Below are 18,217 nucleotides of genomic sequence, written 5' to 3' on the forward strand. Positions count from 1 at the left end.
GAGGTGCCAGAAAATCTGCTCTGAACCCAGCAGCCGCTCTGAGCGAACTCAGTCATACCTCCTGGACCAGCTACCCCTTTCAGGAGCCTCTGGGGAAGGTCCACATGCTGAGCGGAGAGGCTGCTTCTCCCCTGCTTACCTCTTCTGCCTCTCCTCTGCAGGCCACTTTGCAAAGGATTGTTTTATGCAACCAGGAGGGACCAAATATTCTCTGATACCAGATGAGGAAGAGGAGAAGGAAGAGGCAAAGTCAGCAGAGTTTGAGAAGCCTGACCCCACGAGGAATTCTTCTAGGAAAAGAAAGAAGGTGAGTGCTGTCTTTCATTTTATTTACCATACATTTTTGAGTTGTAAAGTGAAAATGTACCTTCTGCAGAAATTTTAGAAATCCCGAAAAACATAAAGAATATTATGATCTCCTGTAATCTTTTTGCTGGGTAATGATAAATAGATAGCTACATCTACATTTAAACACGGAAACATTGAAACATTGAAAGATGGTCGTACTCAGTCTAGTTTATATTCTACTTTTTTCATTATACTTATCAAAATCATTTTCTTGTATTTTTAAGTGTTCTTCAAAAACTTGATTTGAGAGCCACATATGGTGCTCTACCCTATGTCTGTATGATGGCTTATTTAATAATTTTTCTATGGTTGGATATTTTATTACTTCTAACCTAAACCTTTGGCCACATCTCTTAATGTTTTCTTTGGATGAATTCCTAAATAAGATTACTGAGTTAAGGCCTTGAGGCTCTTGATACATTGTATCACATTGTCTTTCCAGATCCTACTTAACCTTTCAGTGGTAGGTAAGAGGTCCTGTCTCACTGAGTTCTGTCTCCCATGTACTACTTATCACAGAACAATTCATAAAACAGACACTATTGTGGTGCAGGAAGAACCAGTTCATTTGTCACGTGCCACACAGAGAGGGAACGAAAAAAAACTATGCTGTAATTTGGTCAGGAAATAGTTGTTCTCACATTGTTTAATAACTTTCTAATTGTGGCCAGTTATTGGGTTTTGGTTTTGGTTTTGGTTTTTCACAGCTTCAGCAAGCTTTTGTGGAGTGGTCCTTTTGTTCCAGGTAATACAACCCTAGGAATACAAAAACTGCCCTCAGTGGCATTACTTACAAATTAGGTATTACTTCCTTTTTGTAGGTGAGGAAAAGGTCTATTGTACCATTGTAAGAGTTAGTCAAGTGTATGAATAATATAATTCACTGACCTGCATATTTTCTCCATGGGTGATCACATCCCTCCTAAGACTTTAACTGCCTTGATGACTCCCGCATCCCTAACTACTATCCCATGGGTACCTCAAACTTGGGCTCGGAGTCCATCAGACCCAGGTTTGAGGCCCTCTGTGCTGCATACCACCTGTGTGGCTTTGGGCTAACTTCACTTCCTTAATTTTCAACGTAGGATTTTTGTGCTCCTTGATGACAGTGTTCTTTGCAAACGGATGCCCCAGCTCTCCAAAATAGATAGATAGCACTGACAGGTGCTCAATTAATGTTGGCTGTCATGACTAACATTCTTCTTCGGCCCTCCTCCCTACACACGCGCTCACACACACACACACACACACACACACACACACACACGACCCACCACTATAGAAACAACTCAAATCCCTTATTTCTGTCCTTCCATCTTGTATTACTTGTTTTTTTTTTTTTTTAATTTTTTTTTTAACGTTTTTATTTATTTTTGAGACAGAGAGAGACAGAGCATGAATGGGGGAGAGTCAGAGATAGAGGGAGACTCAGAATCTGAAACAGGCTCCAGGCTCTGAGCTGTCAGCACAGAGCCCGATGCGGGGCTCGAACCCACGAACTGCAAGATCGTGACCTGAGCCGAAGTCGGACGCTCAGCCGACTGAGCCACCCAGGCGCCCCTTGTATTACTTCTTTTAATGACAGCAGTAACCTGCCAAAAAGAAACCACCGTGTCATTTAATTTCCTCTCCTTTCCATCCCACATCTAGTCAGTCACCAAGTCCTGTCGGTGGCACCTTCCAAATATTCAGTTCTCCTTCTTCCTCCCGCCGCCTCTGCCACGTGCGCATTCCCTCCCGGCTCTCACAGCCTAGGGAGATTTTATTTGCCCTTCGCCTCTTAGTTCCAAGTTCCCAGGCTTAGGTCTAGACATCTGATTTTTTTTTAAGCGGCCCCTTATTTCCCTCACTGCTTGATTCTTTTCATTATTATGCTTTTTTGCCCTGTGCTTTCACTCTCAATAATGGGGTGCTCCAAGGTTGTCTTGTTACTCCCTCTTCTATTCTCTGCCTCCTCCCTGGGTAATCTCACCCCGTCCTGTGGTTTTGAATCCTATTTACATGCCAATAATCCCCAATTAAGTATTTGTATCCTTATTTTTGTCTAGATCTGTAATTCTGTGCCTGACTTTTTCTTTGGAACTTCACATTTGGAAATCCAGCTGTCTAGGGCCATCTGGGCAGCTCAGTCAATTACACGTAGACTCTTAATTTCAGCTCAGGTCATGATCTCATGGTTCATGGGTCCGAGCCCCGCATCAGGCTCTGTGCTGACAGCGGATCCTGCTTGGGATTCTCTCTCTCCATCTCCCTCTGCCCCTCTCCTACCCTCTTCCTCTTTCTCTCAGAATAAATACGCTTAAAAAGAAATTTAACTGCTCACTTAACATCTCCATCTAATTGTCAAGTTTGCATCAGGCTTAACATACCCCAAAACTCTTTTTTTATTTATTTGGGGGGTGGGGCACAAGTGAGCAAGGGGCAGAGAGAGAGAGAGACAGTCCCACAAGGGGCAGAGAAAAAGAGAGAGAGAAGCCGGGCTCACCCAAAGCAGGGCTCAAGCTCATCCAAAACAGGGCTCACACTCACCCGAAGTGGGGCTCGTGCTCACCTGATGTGGGACTCCAACTCAGGAACCGTGAGATTGTGACCTGAGTCGAAGTCAGGTGCTTAACGACTGAGCCGCCCAGGCGCCCCACCCCAAAACTCTTGTATTTTCTACCCAGAACTGCTCTTTCCACATTCTGCCCTATCTCCGTGAATAGGTCACCACTCACCGAGTTCGTCAAGGCAAAATCTGCAGCCTTTGGATTTGGTGTTAATGTTGTTTTCTTTAAATTGTGGTAAAATATCCATTACATAAAGTTTACCATCTTCACCATGTAAAAAACTTTTTTTTTTTTTTTTAAGTTTTATTAAGTAATCTCTATACCCAGTGTGGGGCTCGAACTCAGGACCCCGAGATCAAGAGTCACATGCTCTTGCCACTTTGCCAGCCAGGCGCCCACCGCCTTAGCCATGTTTAAGCGTACAGTTCTTTGGCATTAAGTGCAGATGGTTGTCCTCACCGGCACCCGTCTCCAGAACCATTCATTTTGCACAGCTGAGACTCTGTACCCATTAAACACTAACTCCTCATTCTCCCCACCCGGCACCTGGGAACCACCGTCCTGTTGTCAACTGAGAAGAGGGGCAAAACTGAAAAAGAGCAAAATCCTTTATTTGGGGTCTCAGAATTGCAATCTGGGGAGCACAGATTTTGGAATAACCAGAGAAGTGTCCCACTCATCTAGGGAAAGCAGGGTTTTTTATGAGAGAGATGGAAATGGGGTAATTACATGATTTAGGTAAAGAAGAAAAGAAAAGAAAGACGCGGCTAGTTTGGGGTTGACCGCTTGAGCCACTTCTGATGACTCTCTTATTGATTATTTGACTTGCGCTGTCAAATGAAACTGGCCCTGGTATGTATTAATGAACTTTACTGTCCTCATATGATCCAAATACCAGTTGCCGTGTTGAAATTTTATGAGCAACCGCCTGTAAGACGATTGACATTCTGTCCCAGTTCGAGCATTCTCCAGTTTGGGGAGGAAAAAAGAGCTTCCAAATGGAGTCTCTTATGTCCAGAAACGTCATACAGTTCCATAGCACTTTCTGTCCCTAAGAATTAGACTACCGTAGGTGCCTCAGGTAAGTGCAATAACACAGTACCTGTCTTTTTGTGACTGGCTTATTTGACTTAATAAATTTTCCTGAGGGGTCATCCATGTTATAGCATGGGTCACTTTCCTTACATTTTAAGACTGAATAATGTTTCATCGTGTATATATACTACATTTTGTTTATTTATTCATTTTGTTACTGACTTTGGGTTTCTTCTACTGTTTGGCTATTGTGAATAATGCTGCTATGAACATAGTTGTACAGATATTTCTTCAAGGCCTGCTTTCAGTTCCTTTGCGTATATACCCAGAATTGGAGTTGCAGGATTAGTGGGTAATTCTGTTTAGATTGTTCTTTTTTTTTTTTTTTTTTTTTTTTAAGGAACCACCATACAGTTTTTCACAGTGACTGTATCATTTCACATTCCTACCGGTAGTGCACAAGGGTTCCATCAGGGTGTAGCATTTGGTGATTGTCATTTAGGTAAAAGTAGATGATGGTGTTGTTCAGTTCAGTTCTTCTGTGTCTTTTCTCATTTTTTTCTCATTTTTAAAAAACTTCCAAGAGAGGGTTGTTAAGATATCCAATCAGACCATGTGTCTTCCTACTTAAAATCCTTCAGTGATTTTCCACTGTACTTAAAATAAAATCCAAACCGCCTCCTTGAAAGCAAACTGTCTAACCCCACAGCTACTGCTTTTAGCAGGCAGTGAATTATATCTAGCTAAAGCATTGTTTCGTCTCTTGGTGTATTTTTATTTTAAGAGAGAATGTGCACGAGCAGGGGAAGGGCAGAGAGAAGGAGACAGAATCCCAAGCAGACTCTGCACCACCAGCCCAGAACCAGATGTGGGGCTGGATCTCACGACCCCATAAGCTCATGACCTGAGCTGAAATCAAGAGTCAAGATGCTTAACTGACTGAGCCACCCAGATGCCCCTATGTACTTATTTTTATAGTTCCCTTCTACTTACAGCAAGGGATGCAGGCTTTCTATTTATAGTTATTGTTATAAAGTTTCCCTTTTAAGTAAAACTTTCTTGTTGTTGTTGTTTTTAAAGTAAAACTTCTTAGGGGCGCCTGGGTGGCGCAGTCGGTTAAGCGTCCGACTTCAGCCAGGTCACGATCTCGCGGTCCGTGAGTTCGAGCCCCGCGTCGGGCTCTGGGCTGATGGCTCAGAGCCTGGAGCCTGTTTCCGATTCTGTGTCTCCCTCTCTCTCTGCCCCTCCCCCGTTCATGCTCTGTCTCTCTCTGTCCCAAAAATAAATAAACATTGAAAAAAAAATTAAAAAAAAAATAAATAAATAAAGTAAAACTTCTTAAAGTAAAAAGAAAAGTAATAAAATTTTAAAATTTTAAGTAAAAAATTAGCAGTTTGTAAACACATGGAATAAAAACTGTGATCATATTGTAAGAATGACTGGCACTTGGAAAACACTGATTTAGAACTGTGGAGATATTTTTCTGTTCGGTACTGTTCTCCTGTGAACCAAAGAAATAGAAACTTACAAAAGCCCCTGCTTGCAGCACTGTCTTCTCGGAGCCTCTGCAAACCTTCAGCACTGCCACATTTAGCCTTGCTCCCTCACAGGGGCAACCCCAGACCCATCCTGTCTGCAGTATTGCTGATTTTTTAACGCAGGGCTTGGCCTTACATACCTTTGTTTTTCATGCTAGTGTTTCCAGAGGCTTCTACACAGAGGTCTGAGGACTTGATTTAAAGAGGGAAAGGGGGGGGGGGGGGCGCCTGGGGGGCTAAGTTGGTTAAGCATCCGACTTCAGTTCAAGTCATGATCTCACAGTCCATGAGTTCGAGCCCCGCGTCGGGCTCTGTGCTGACAACTCAGAGCCTGGAGCCTGCTTCAGATTCTGTGTCTCCCTCTCTCTCTGCCCCTCCCCTGCTCATGCTCTGTCTCTGTCTCAAAAATAAATTAGAAAAAAATTTATAAAAAGAGGGAAAAGGGAAGTTTCCACTATTTTATAACATTATTCTTAATGTTGTAATAAGAATATTACGTGTACAGATAAGAATATGAAATGCACAACAAAAGAAAGGCAACCCATAACCACACTCCTTTGCCAGAATTTATATTTAAAAAAAATTTTTTTAAGTTTATTTATTTTGAGAGAAAGTTGTGCATGCATGAGCGGGGGAGGGTCTGAGAGAGGGGGAGAGAATCCCAAGCAGGCTCCACGCTACCAGCACAGAGCCCGACGTGGGGCTCGACTTCACAAATCATGAGGTCGAAATCGAGAGTCAGTCGCTCAGTGGACCGAGCCACCCAGGCACCCCCAGAATATGTATTATTGTGGCAACACTGCTTCTGTTTTCAGATGCCTGTTTTACCTACATGTAATAAACATGTATGTAGTTTTGTTTCCTGCTCTTTTTGCTTTGCCATAAGCATCTTTCCATTTGTGTCACATGGTCTCATGATGCTCGTTTGCAGTGCTATACAATATCAGGTGAATGTGGAGGGATTTGTGGAGGCAGTAAAGAGTGGCACTTTAGAACCTGGGCTGTGAGACAGATTGCCCAGTTTCCAATCTTAGCTTAGCCACGTTCTCACTGTGGAACTTAGACTAATTACTACTAACCTTCTCTGAACACTGTTTGTTTTTAATGTTTATTTTTGAGAGAGAGAGAGAGAGCACGAGCAAGGGAGAGGCAGAGAGAGACGGAAACACAGAATATGAAGCAGACTCCAGGCTCTGGGCTGTCAGCACAGAGCTGGAGACAGGGCTTGAACTCACAAGCTGTGAGTTCATGACCTGATCCAAAGTCCATGCTTAACCGACTAAGCCACCCATGTGCCCCACTATGGGAATAATAAGCATCTCCTTCATAAGGTTGTTAGGATGAGGTAATGCATGTAAAACTCTGAGCACAGAGGGCGGCATACAGCACAGCCCAGTGCATGTCAGCCATGAGTAGCTGGTGCTTCAAAATAGAGGCTTTGTGGTCAGAGACTAGGTTCAAGTAGACTAGGTTCAAGGAGTTTGTTACATTTTCTGGATGTCAATCCCTGATTAGATACAGGACTTCTTACAAATACTTCTTTCATTATCTGAATTGCATTTTCATTCTATTGATAGTGTCCTGTTTTTATTCCATATTTACATTTAAAAAAAACTCGTGGTGAAAACACACTTCAAACTTCCCATGTTAGTCACTTTTAAGTGTATGTTTTTTTGTGACAGTGTTAAGTACATTCACATGATTTTGTGTGTGTTTATTTTGAGAGAGAAAAAGGGGCAGAGAGGGGCAGAGAGAGAGGGAGAGAGAATCTCAAGCAGGTGCGGAGTAAAATCTCACGAACTAAACCAGGAGATCATGACCTGAGCCAGAATCAGAGTTGGACGCTTAACTGACTGAGCCACCCATGCACCCTGTGATTATGTTTTGATGCACAAAAATTTTTATCTTGATGAAGCCCAGCATACGTATTTTTTCCTTTCGTGTCATGTGCTTTTGGTGTCACACTCAAGAAACCACTGTCAAAGCCAGTGTTACGAAGCTTTTCTTCTCCGTTTTCTTCTAAGAGTTTTATAGTTTTAACTCATACATTTATTTAGGTCTTTGATCCATCTTGAGGGTTTTTTGGTATATGGTGTGGCTCCAAATTCATTTTTTTTTTTTTTTTTTGCATGTTTATCTCCAATTTTCCCAGCACCAGTTTTTGAAAAGACTATCCTTGGGGCGCCTGGGTGGCGCAGTCGGTTAAGCGTCCAACTTCAGCCAGGTCACGATCTCGCGCTCCGTGAGTTCGAGCCCTGCGTCAGGCTCTGGGCTGATGGCTCAGAGCCTGGAGCCTGTTTCCGATTCTGTGTCTCCCTCTCTCTCTGCCCCTCCCCTGTTCATGCTCTGTCTCTCTCTGTCCCAAAAATAAAACGTTTCCCCATTGATTTATCTTGGCATCATCGTTGAAAATCATTTAACTGTATATGTGAGGGTTTATTTAGTTCTGGCTCTCTACACTATTCCATGGGTCTGTATGTCTGTCTTTAGGCTAGTGCCACATGATTTTCATTACTCTAACTTTGTAGTAAGTTTTGGAATCAGGATAGGTCAGTCCCCCAACTTGGTTCTTCTTTTTCAAGATTATTTTGACTATTTTTGATCGCTTGAGATTCCATATGAACATTAGGACGGATTTTTTTATTTCTACGAAAAATGTTACTGGGATTTTGATAGGGTTGCATCAGATCTGTGGATCGCTTTGTGTAGTATTGACAGCTTAACCATGTTAAGTCTCCCAATCCATGAACATGGGTGTTTTTCCATTTATTTGTGGTGTTCTTAATTTCTTTCAGCAGCATTTTGTACTTTTCAGATTATAGGTCTTTTTGCCTCCTTGGTTAAGTTTATTCTTTTTGATGCTATTGTCAGTGAAATTGTTTTCTTAATTTCCATTTTGGATTGCTCATTGTTAGTGTATAGAAATGCAACTGATTTTTGGGTGTTGATTTTGTATTTCTGCAACTTTGCTGAATTCATTATTAGTTCTAAGAGTTGTTTCATGGAATCTTTAGGATTTTCTGCATTTAAGAACATGTCTACAAACAGGCCATTTAACTTCTTTAATAGAGCTTGATATTTGACTGCAATTCTGCTTCTGTGTTCCAAGGATTGTTCTTTCTCTTTTAACCTTTTAGTGTGTAAATGATATTGTCAGATTCCTAAAGTGGTTCTGTGGCTGTTTCACTTCTGTGGGTCTTTGGTTAAATTGTTTTGCATTGCTTAATACATCTGGTACAATTAGTTTTTGCTCTGTTTTTTTTTTTTTTTTTTTAATTTACATCCAAATTAGTTAGCATATAGTGCAACAATGATTTCAGGAGTAGACTCCTTAGTGCCCCTTACCCATTTAGTCCATCCCCCCTCCCACAACCCCTCCAGCAACCCTCAGTTTGTTCTCCATATTTATGAGTCTCTTCTGTTTGGTCCCCCTCCCTGTTTTTAGATTATTTTTGTTTCCCTTCCCTTACGTTCATCTTAAAGTCCTCATATGAGTGAAGTCATATGATTTTTGTCTTTTTCTGACTGACGAATTTCACTTAGCCTAATACCCTCCAGTTCCATCCACATAGTTGCCAATGACAACATTTCATTCCATACTTTGGCTACTGTTGATAGTGCTGCTATAAACACGGGGGTGCACGTGTCCCTTCGAAACAGCACACCTGTATCCCGTGGATAAATGCCTAGTAGTGCAATTGTTGGGTCATAGGGTAGTTAGTTCTATTTTTAGTTTTTTTGAGGAACCTCCATACTGGTTTCCAGAGTGGCTGCACCAGCTTGCGTTCCCAAGTTTTTGCTTTGTTTCTAAAGCTGCTTCGAAATGTGTATTTCATTTCATCAAAAACAGTTATTAAGGATCAGCTAGATGTGAGGCTCTTTATGACCTGGTTAGTCAACCCATTATCCTACCCTCCACCTCACTTAGTAGAGGAATGGTCTGATGAACAATGACAGTAATAATCATCGTATCTCGTTATTTTTTCAAGTACCTTTGTGTATTTGAACTTCTAACTTCATCAGTCATTTTTGATTAAAAAGTGCTCTAGAGAATTGAAACTGTGAAAACTCCCCCCACCCGTTTCTACGAAGATCTCATCTAGTGTTGTCTTTTCACCTCCTTGTTAATCCCTTCATTATCTTTTATGCTTTGTATTTCTTTAGGGCTGACAGTTTATAAAATATCCTCATGTTTTTTATTTTGTTTTATCCTTATCACTCCTGTGAAGTGGCCAGAGTAGGTACTACTGTTCCATTTTACATGGAAAATGGAGAGGAAAAGAAGCTGTCTCCCCTAAAGCACACGGCTACCAGAGATGGACCTACAGTAAGAACCAGGCCCTTGGATTGCACACCCTGTGTTCTTTTTTATATCCTGCACGTCAACCACTAATTCAGTTAGCGCTCTCTTTATTTACTCAGCAAATACGTATTGAGTGCCTTATACATGTCATTGTATGTTGCTAGGAGCTCGACTTATCAGGACTCGTAAGGTCACTTTTTTGCTAGTTTTGCTCTGTCACCAGCTACCCCTTAGCAACCATTTGACATTATCTATTGATCTGTTTTCTCATGTGGATCTATTTCTTTCTGTTCACAAGCATAAATCAAGATTCTAGGCCTCCTGTCTGTTTCCTTTTACCTTCTAGATCTTTTTTTTTTTTCAATACTTTTAAAAATGTCCTTAAGTAATCTCTAAAACCAACGTGGGGTTCCAACTCACAACCCCAAGATTGGATGTCACAAGCACCAGCCAGGCTCCCCTACCCTCCAAACCTTTGATTCCAACAGGAGATTGACTTTCCTTACCAGCAAACACTTCTACTTGCGATGCAAGTTTTGGGGGTGTGACAGTGGCAGATTCAGATACCTGTCGCAGACTAGTTGGCTCTGGGAACCAAATGTGGGACCAGGTAGAGTCACCTGAAGGGAAATGCCTTTAGCAGTCCATGCTGCTGAATAAATTAGTGGGTAGCGGGAGTGCCTAGTGTCTGGAAGGCCTAGGCAACGGGCAAGTCACATGATATAAAGGTTATACACGACAGCTACACCCAACGGCTAATAGCAGAAGGAGAAAGATAAGCACCCAAGGTATTTCTGGGGACGAAGGACAGGCACCCACTCCAAGGAGGGGTGGTTATCGGATCCCATAGAAATCTAGCAACAGGAAATGAAGTGTGGTTGGGCCACTCAGAACTGGAACCAGAAAGTCAGAAATAGGCTATTGGGTTCTCATCTCTGCTTGTTTTCTTTCTTCTTCTTTTTTTTTTTTTTTTAATTATTTATTTATTTATTTTGAGGGAGGGAGGGAAGGAGAGAGTGAGAGAAAGAGTGCATAAGCAGGGGAGAGGCAGAGAGACAGGGAAGAGAAGAATCCCAAGCAGGTTCCATGCTGTCAGCATGGAGCCCTAAGGAGGGGTGCGGGGGGTTAACTCACCAACTGTGAGATCATGACCTGAGCCGAAATCAAGGGTTGGACACTTAACTGACAGAGCCACCCAGGCACCCCTCATCTCTGCTTCTTTATTAGACTACTTCATTGTCCCACGTCTTTTTTGCAATCTGGTGAAGAGAATGTCTAACGCAAAGCTTCTCAGACAGGAGAAGGTGCTAGGCATGTTGGGAAACCAGAAAGTGGTCCAGGATAAAGGAAGGATGTCACCTGTTCCACATAATGCCTGGCATATAATAGGCATACGCTAGCTACCTTTGAATAGATAGATCCATAATCTCTGCTCTCAGCTCTGTAGGTCCCTTGACTCAGTGAGACCTGCCCTTAGTTTGGAGCAAAGACTGACTCCTGTTGCTGTGCCAGTAGGTAATAATGAAGGGAACAGGGACAGGAGTATGAGAGCTTCCCGGCCCGAAGGCCCCCACCTCGTTTTATCAAATATACACACACTGGGGGGGCGCCTGGGTGTCTCAGTCAGTTAAGCGGCCGACTTCAGCTCAGGTCATGATCTCGCGGTGTGTGGGTTTGAGTCGGGCTCTGTACTGGCAGCTCAGATCCTGGAGCCTGCTTCCGATTCTGTGTCTCCCTCCGCTGCTTGTTCTCTGTCTCTCTCTCAAATAATAAAAACATTAAAATACACACATACACACACTGAATGCACGCATTGTCCAAACATCTAGTATGCACTGGTTTAGTCCTATAAACCCATTCAGTACCATGACAATTTTTGTCCAAGTGTCTGAAAATTGTAAGTCATTTTTGTTGGGCATAATTAGAACAAGAGGAAACTGTGTATGGAAAATGGAAATGGGATATGAAGTGGTTGGTAAAATAGGAATAGCGGTTTTTGTTGCAAAACCCTGGGTAATGTTTCCATGAACCTGCGGTCTGTACGTTGCTGGCTTCTTTCACTTAACTGTATGCCACCATGGATCTTTCTGAATCAGTACGATATTATGAGATAGCATGTGCCTTGAGGTAAGGCTGCCCACTAATTATAGTGACATTTAACTATATTTGATCCCCAGAATATAATTTTCTTTTGATGTGGCTACCGCAATTACTCTCTGCTGTACTGTATCCAGGAGAACAGAAATAGCAATGTCATTCCTTGGCTGCAGTGCTGGCTTTGTCCTCTTGTCCAGAGAACTTCTGGTGCTCATCTGCGAGAGAGAGGTGGTTGCCAATCCTGGGCCCATTCAGATAGAGCACACAGAGCTGTCTAGGGTGGTCTACTCAAAAACCTTGAGTGATTCATTCCCCTTCTATGGAATGAAGTCTGAGTTTGAGACTCTTCACAATCTGTCCAGCCTCCCAGCATCATCTCTGACCAGTTCCTTCCCACACACAACTGTTCTTTAACCTCATTCATTAAAAGAGCTTCTGGGTGCCAAGCTCTGTTCTAGTCACTGCAGGGACAGTAGTGAACAAAACTGTAAGTCCCTGTCTTCACGGCACTTGCATTCCAACGGGGGTCACTGCCAATGAACTGGTAAGCAAACGCAGAGTAATACCAATATGCCAGGTAGTGCTAAGTGCTGTGGTGAAAAGCCTATTTGATTCTGAGAGAGAGGGAGTGCTGGAATGGGAGGATGGAGGAGGGGTGGCTCACCATCGCAGGCTGAGTGGTGAGGGCAGGCCTTTCTCAAAGCATCATCAGAGTGGGTATTTGGAGGAAGAGGGGAGGCAGGCCCCTCCGATAAGTGGAAAGAGTATTTCAGCCAGTACAGTAGCCAGATGCTGGGGATGAGCTGGCATGTTTAAAGAACAGTAAGGAAGCCAGAGTAGCCAGGGTGAAGCGAGGGAGAATAGAGGAAGTTTGGGGAGCCGGGTCATGGGGGGCCTCATAGGAGAGCGTGAGGACTGCAGCTGTGCTAGTAGAGGGAGGCGGGTGTCGTCAGAGCTCTGCCTGGAGACACGACATGATCTGGCTTGCCGTTGAGGAGAGTCATCCTGGCTGCTGTGTGGGGACTGGGCAGCGAGCTCGTTCGTCAGCAGACAGTATTCACAGTCCCCGTGAGAGGCGGTGGGGGTGGTGAGCAGGGAGTCGAGGTGGGGATGTGTTTTGAAGGCAGAGTTGACAGAATTTGTTGACGGATTGGATGTGAGGTAGGGAAGAGACCAGTTGAAGAGCGCTCTAGAGGTTTTGGACTGAGTAACTGGAAGATTCGAGTTGAGAGGAGAAGGAATGCAGAAGTAAGTAGGGGAGTGGGGAGTAGTCGGGGTTTGGTTTGAGTTGCTACATACGATGGTGGGGAGGAAAGCTGGAGGGGGTGGCGTGAGGGCAGGGTGCGGCGGTAGTGACCCCGGCCAGGTACCCACGCGGACCCACCCACGGTAGGCGGTTGCATGTGTAGTTTGGAGTTCAGAGGAGAGGCCCAGGTAAGAGAGATAAATGTGGGAGTCGGCGCATACAGACGGTGTTTACGTTCATGTGTGAGATCACCTGGAGAATAAATCTAGGAAGGGGGCAGGTCTTTGAACACTGGAGTGTCCCAACTTTTAGGGGTTATGGAGGTGAGGACGAACTAGCAAAGGAGACTGAAAAGGAACAGCCAGCGAAGTTAGCGGACAAGTAAGAGAATGCGGTGGAAGTTAGTGAGGAGTATGTTCCAAGGAAGATGGAGTGTGTCAGATGCATCTGGCAGGTCAAGTAAATGAGGACCGTGGATTTGGCCACGTGGAGGTCGTTGGTAACCCGGACAAGAGCTGTTTCAGTGGAGTGCCAGGATGACAGTGTGGTTAAAGTTGTTCAGGAGGTTTTTGTTTTGTTTTTGTTTTTTTAGAGAGAGCATGAGCAAGTGGGGGAGGGGCAGAGGCGGGGAGAGAGAATCCCAAGTAGGCTCCGTGCTGAGCCCCAACTTGAGGCTGGATCTCACGACCGCGAGATAATTAACCTGAGCCGAAATCAAGAGTCGGATGCCCATCTGACTGAGCCACCCAGGTGCCCCAGGAGGCTTTTGTTTTTTTTGTTTTTTTTTTAACTTTATTTATTTGTTTTGAAAGAGACAGAGCATGTGAGCAGAGGAAGGGCAGAGAGAGAGAGAAAAAGAGAGAAAACCCCTGCTGTGGCAGTGCAGCGCCCAATATGGACCTCAATCCCAGAAATTGTGAGACCTGAGCCAAAATCAAGAATTGGATGTTTAACCCACTCAGCTGCTCAAGTACCCCTCCCCCCAGGTTTTGTGGTTTGTTTTTTTTTTTTTTTTCATGGGACTATTATAGCATATTTGTTTATTGGTGGGAATGAGCCAGTAAAGAGGGGGAAATTGATCCAGGAGAGAGGACAATTCCTGGATCGATGACTTTGAGTAGAAGAGAAAGGATGGAATCCAGTGCATAGTAAATAGCTACACAGGAGGTGATCTGTCACCCCCTGAAAGATCTTCCAAGCATTTGCCTTCATCCCGTCTCCCCCCCCACTTTCCTTCTTCCATCAGCACCACCACCACCATTCGACCTGCCAAAACCATATTCATGCTTCGGAAGCATAACACATTACATATTATCTCTCATGAAGCCAGCCTCAGATTCCTCAGACACGATCGATTTTTCCCTTGTGTGTTAATGGCATGTTTTTTGTGCTTAACATTACCACCATGGACTCCCTAGTATCTCCATTAGTTTTTATCTTTGATAATTTGTTTCTTGAAGGCTCATGATCCCTGATTTCCGACCTCACTCGACTATCCTATTTTAAGAGACAAATTAATTAATGGATATTCCTGGCTCTCAGAAGGCACTCAATAAATGTCGGATGAGTTATTCCGATTTGACGAGGTTGGCTCAGGTTTGGAGGAATGGTGCCAAGTTCCACTACTCAGTGAAATAGTAGGTACTGTGCCTGAATTCTATTAAAAATTGGTATGTTCTCCTTATCTCTTAAGCAACACTGTATGCCCCTGTGGCTCCCTAAAGTGCTTTGTAGGTAAAGTTAAATAAATATTTATGAGTTGATTGATAAACCTTTTTCTTCTGGTCTTACCCTTTCCAAGCTATGGTAAACTGGTGCATTATAGGTAAATTCTATCAAGGAATTACACTCTATCTTAGTTCCCGAAAGTTCACCCCAGTGAACTTCTCAGTTTGAGAACTAATCATTTCTCAAGAATAATTCTTAAGAATAAATAAGAATAAATGCTCACTTGATTGATTTTGGGCCAAAAATCAGTGCCTTTGGTTGGCAGGTACTAAGTTAGGTGCTGCCTTTAATGCAGACAGGGCTAAAAAGAACGTCTCCTCTGGGACTCAACTTGAGTCAAATCCATGTCCTACCATGTGGGCAAGTCCATCTCAGTCATCCCCTCTGAAGTTACCTTTTTCTTTCCTGAAAATATAGGGGCAATTATGCCCACTTAATAGATTTGTTGTGAGGGGCACCTGGGTAGCTCAGTTAAGCGTCTGACTTTGGCTCAGGGCATGATCTCATGATTTATGAGTTCGAGCCCCGCGTTGGGCTCTGTGCTGACAGCTCAGAGCCTAGAGCCTGCTTTGGATTCTTTGTCTGCCTCTCTGTCTGCACTGCCCCCGCTCGTGCTCTGTCTCTCTGTCTCTCTCTCCAAAATAAACATTAAAAAAAAACAACAGATTTGTTGTGAAGGTCAGAGGGAGGTATGTGTACAAAGTGCCCAGCTCAGCACCTAGAGAATGAAGTGCTTATTAAAAGTTAGCTGCTGTTATTCCCCTTTCGCAGTTTTTGTTTTTGTTTTTTTTCTCCTCCTGGGCTGCTGCTAACCTGTTGCAGAACTACCGAGAAAATGGGTGGGCTCGCTGCTGTCACTGGATACTGGCTTTTCCTGGAGAGCAGTTCTGAGCAGTGGCTTCTTTCCCATGCACCTCCTGGCCTGTCTGCCAGGGACTCACATCCAGGGTCATTTTTTTTACCCTTTCTCTTCCGTTCCACTTGCCCCTTGAATGCAGTCAGGGCACCAGAAGCTGGTGTAGGCTCTGGCTGTGCATCTTGCTCCCTAGTCCCAACTCCAGACCTTCGTCTTGCACCACCCCCCGCTGAAGCGACCGACGCCACCTGCTGGAGGACTAGATTTTCTTTGGTCAGCTTACAAAAGAGCCTTCGCACCAAGAGTGAGGTCTAGAAGGCCATTCCCCTCCCCGGCGCCCCCCCCCCCCCGGCCTCCTTTCTAGGTAGAGTCCACATCGCACATGGCCTGTGACTTTTCTCTTTCCTCCTCCTGAGCTTACATTTTTGAGAGCAAGCACAGTGGACATCACGCCCACTGTGAGTTACAAAGTACACTGTTCTTGTCGCTTGGGCCTCGGTCACCTTGTAGTGATGCTCTTACTTGCAGCCTTCCCATCTGCACGGTGGGGGTGGGGATTCCTGAAGTCTGACCTTACCGGATTACTGTTGTAGCGGGACGGGTGCAGAAAGCTCGATAAACTAAAGTACTGTTTGGATGTAAAACGCTACTGCTCCCCTTCCTCACATATTTATCCACGCCGTGCCAGGCTTGGAGGGACAGGTGCCAGACTCGCTCCGCCAGGACCCTGCCCTACCTCAGGGGCAGAACGCAGTGAGGCTCCCCGGGCCCCGTACCCCGTGACTGGTCTCCATGAGCCTGTCAGCGGAAGGTGCAGCACCGTGCATCTGCTGGCTCTCCGCTCCCCCAGCCGCGGTCCCTACAGCTTGGTGATGTGGCCGGGGCGGCTTTGTTCCCGTGTCCCTACTCCACTGGAGACTTCAAGAAACAGTTTTGGTCTACTCTTCTCTCAAAACTTTGACGCACCTGCCAGAGATGCCTGACTAGACTGTCAGAACATTCCGGGAGTTCTCTGAAATGAGAGAACAGTACTTGTAGCTACCGCTGAGCGCCTACCACGTATCAGGCGTTTTGTGCCTGGTAACTAGTGCTTGTCTTGTTTAATCCGCATAGCTTCTTTAACAAAAGAAAAAACCGAGGTTCCAAAAAGTTAAGTCTCTCGTCCCAAGTGACATAGCTAGTAAACGGCAGCTGGAATTTGAACTTCACTCTGTCTGATTCCAAAATCGTTGCACTGGCCACCATACCACAAGGCCTGCCATTGCTGTATGGGAGGAGAGGCCGTGCGCCACACAGGAAAACTTTCCACACAGGAAAACTTGCCAGTTGTCTCATGCGTGTGCCGTGCGGGTCCCAGCCCTGCCCATGTGGTCTGGGGCAAGTGGCTCTCAACCTCTTGAGCTGCGGATACGGTCTCATCACATCTTCACCACAGACGTGTGACACAGGTGTTGTTCCCAGCTCCACGTCACATTTGAGGAGAGTAGGTCTCGTGAGATAAAATGGCTCGCGCTGAGTTGCAGAGCAGTGATCGTAAGTGGCAAAGCCAGAACTCGAATCTGGGTCTGACACCTGGTCCGGTGTTCCGCCCATCATTTCTCACAGCGGCTCCTAAGACCTGGCGTATCACTCACGCACTCGACAGCCCTCGGGATGCCGGCTGGGAACCCGTAGAGGGAGCAGGAGCCGTGCCTCTTCAGCCCCGTCTCTTTCTTACCCCTAATATCCCCTTCTTAGAAACCTCCCTGAGGCAATACAGACGTTGGAAATTCAAGGAAAAAGCTACGCACTGCTTAAAAACCGCTTGAAGCCCCGCACGGAAGTCTAGAAATCTGCCTCCCATCCTTTGAGTCTGTGCTGTTCCTTTGGCGGCATGGTGTGGTGGTTGTAGTTTGGAGAAAGTTCTTTCTGGGCTCTTCCCTCTCGCAGTAAAATCTCACAGGGCCGTTGCGCAGGTTAGAGAGGACACACATCAAGGGCGGCAGCGGGAGCCTTTCTAATTGATGGCAGCTCTGCTCCCTGCATCAGGGTCTGTTGGAAACCAGCGCGGGACCCCCAGGTCCTGGAGCTCTCACTCTGATTCCGCGGACCTCGGGCCCCTGGGGGCGCTGCCTCCAGCTACGCTAGATGATCTCTAAGGACTCCCTTCACCTGTGCTTTTTAAAAATAAAAGTAAGGACACTCGTGTTTTGTTTTTTTTTTTGGTTTTTTGAATCTAACTGGACAGAGTTCTATGAAGTAAAAAGTAAAAGACTCCATCTTTCCCTCCATTCATTCATTCCTGAGGTCACTCGTCGCCAGTTTGTGTCCTTCCCGTTGTTCTGTGTATTTCACACACCTGTGTATTTTACACGTCTACAGGTATGTGTAAATACACACATTGTATGGTATGGTAAACACGCTGGACTCTAGGACACATGCTGTAGCATGACTCGGCCCTGTCACTCGTTTGGGGTATCTTTTCTCGTTGATACTTGAAGGTTTAACGTACTCTTCTTAATGCTTTATAATCTGTTA

The 18,217-nt window shown here is 44.8% G+C and overlaps 1 protein-coding gene across 3 annotated transcripts in view; it reads left to right on the forward strand.

The window, feature by feature from the left end:
* ZCCHC17 (zinc finger CCHC-type containing 17) overlaps positions 1–18,217 on the forward strand; it is a 61,355-nt gene that overhangs the window by 42,152 nt on the left and 986 nt on the right. For 2 of the 3 annotated variants that reach the window (XR_005787918.1, XM_040467452.1), the window contains exon 7: positions 162–307. Coding sequence is in view for 2 of the 3 variants with exons in the window: in XM_040467452.1 (XP_040323386.1) it covers positions 162–307 (146 nt within the window). In the remaining variant the exon portion in view is untranslated. Of the gene's footprint in view, positions 1–161; positions 308–9,699; positions 10,096–18,217 lie in introns of those variants that run through there. The other variant, XM_040467463.1, reaches the window with a different exon arrangement.

This window comes from Herpailurus yagouaroundi, unplaced genomic scaffold (genome assembly GCF_014898765.1).
Source record: "Herpailurus yagouaroundi ecotype Mexico unplaced genomic scaffold, PumYag 77, whole genome shotgun sequence".
NCBI classification, from domain to species: Eukaryota; Metazoa; Chordata; class Mammalia; order Carnivora; family Felidae; genus Herpailurus; species Herpailurus yagouaroundi.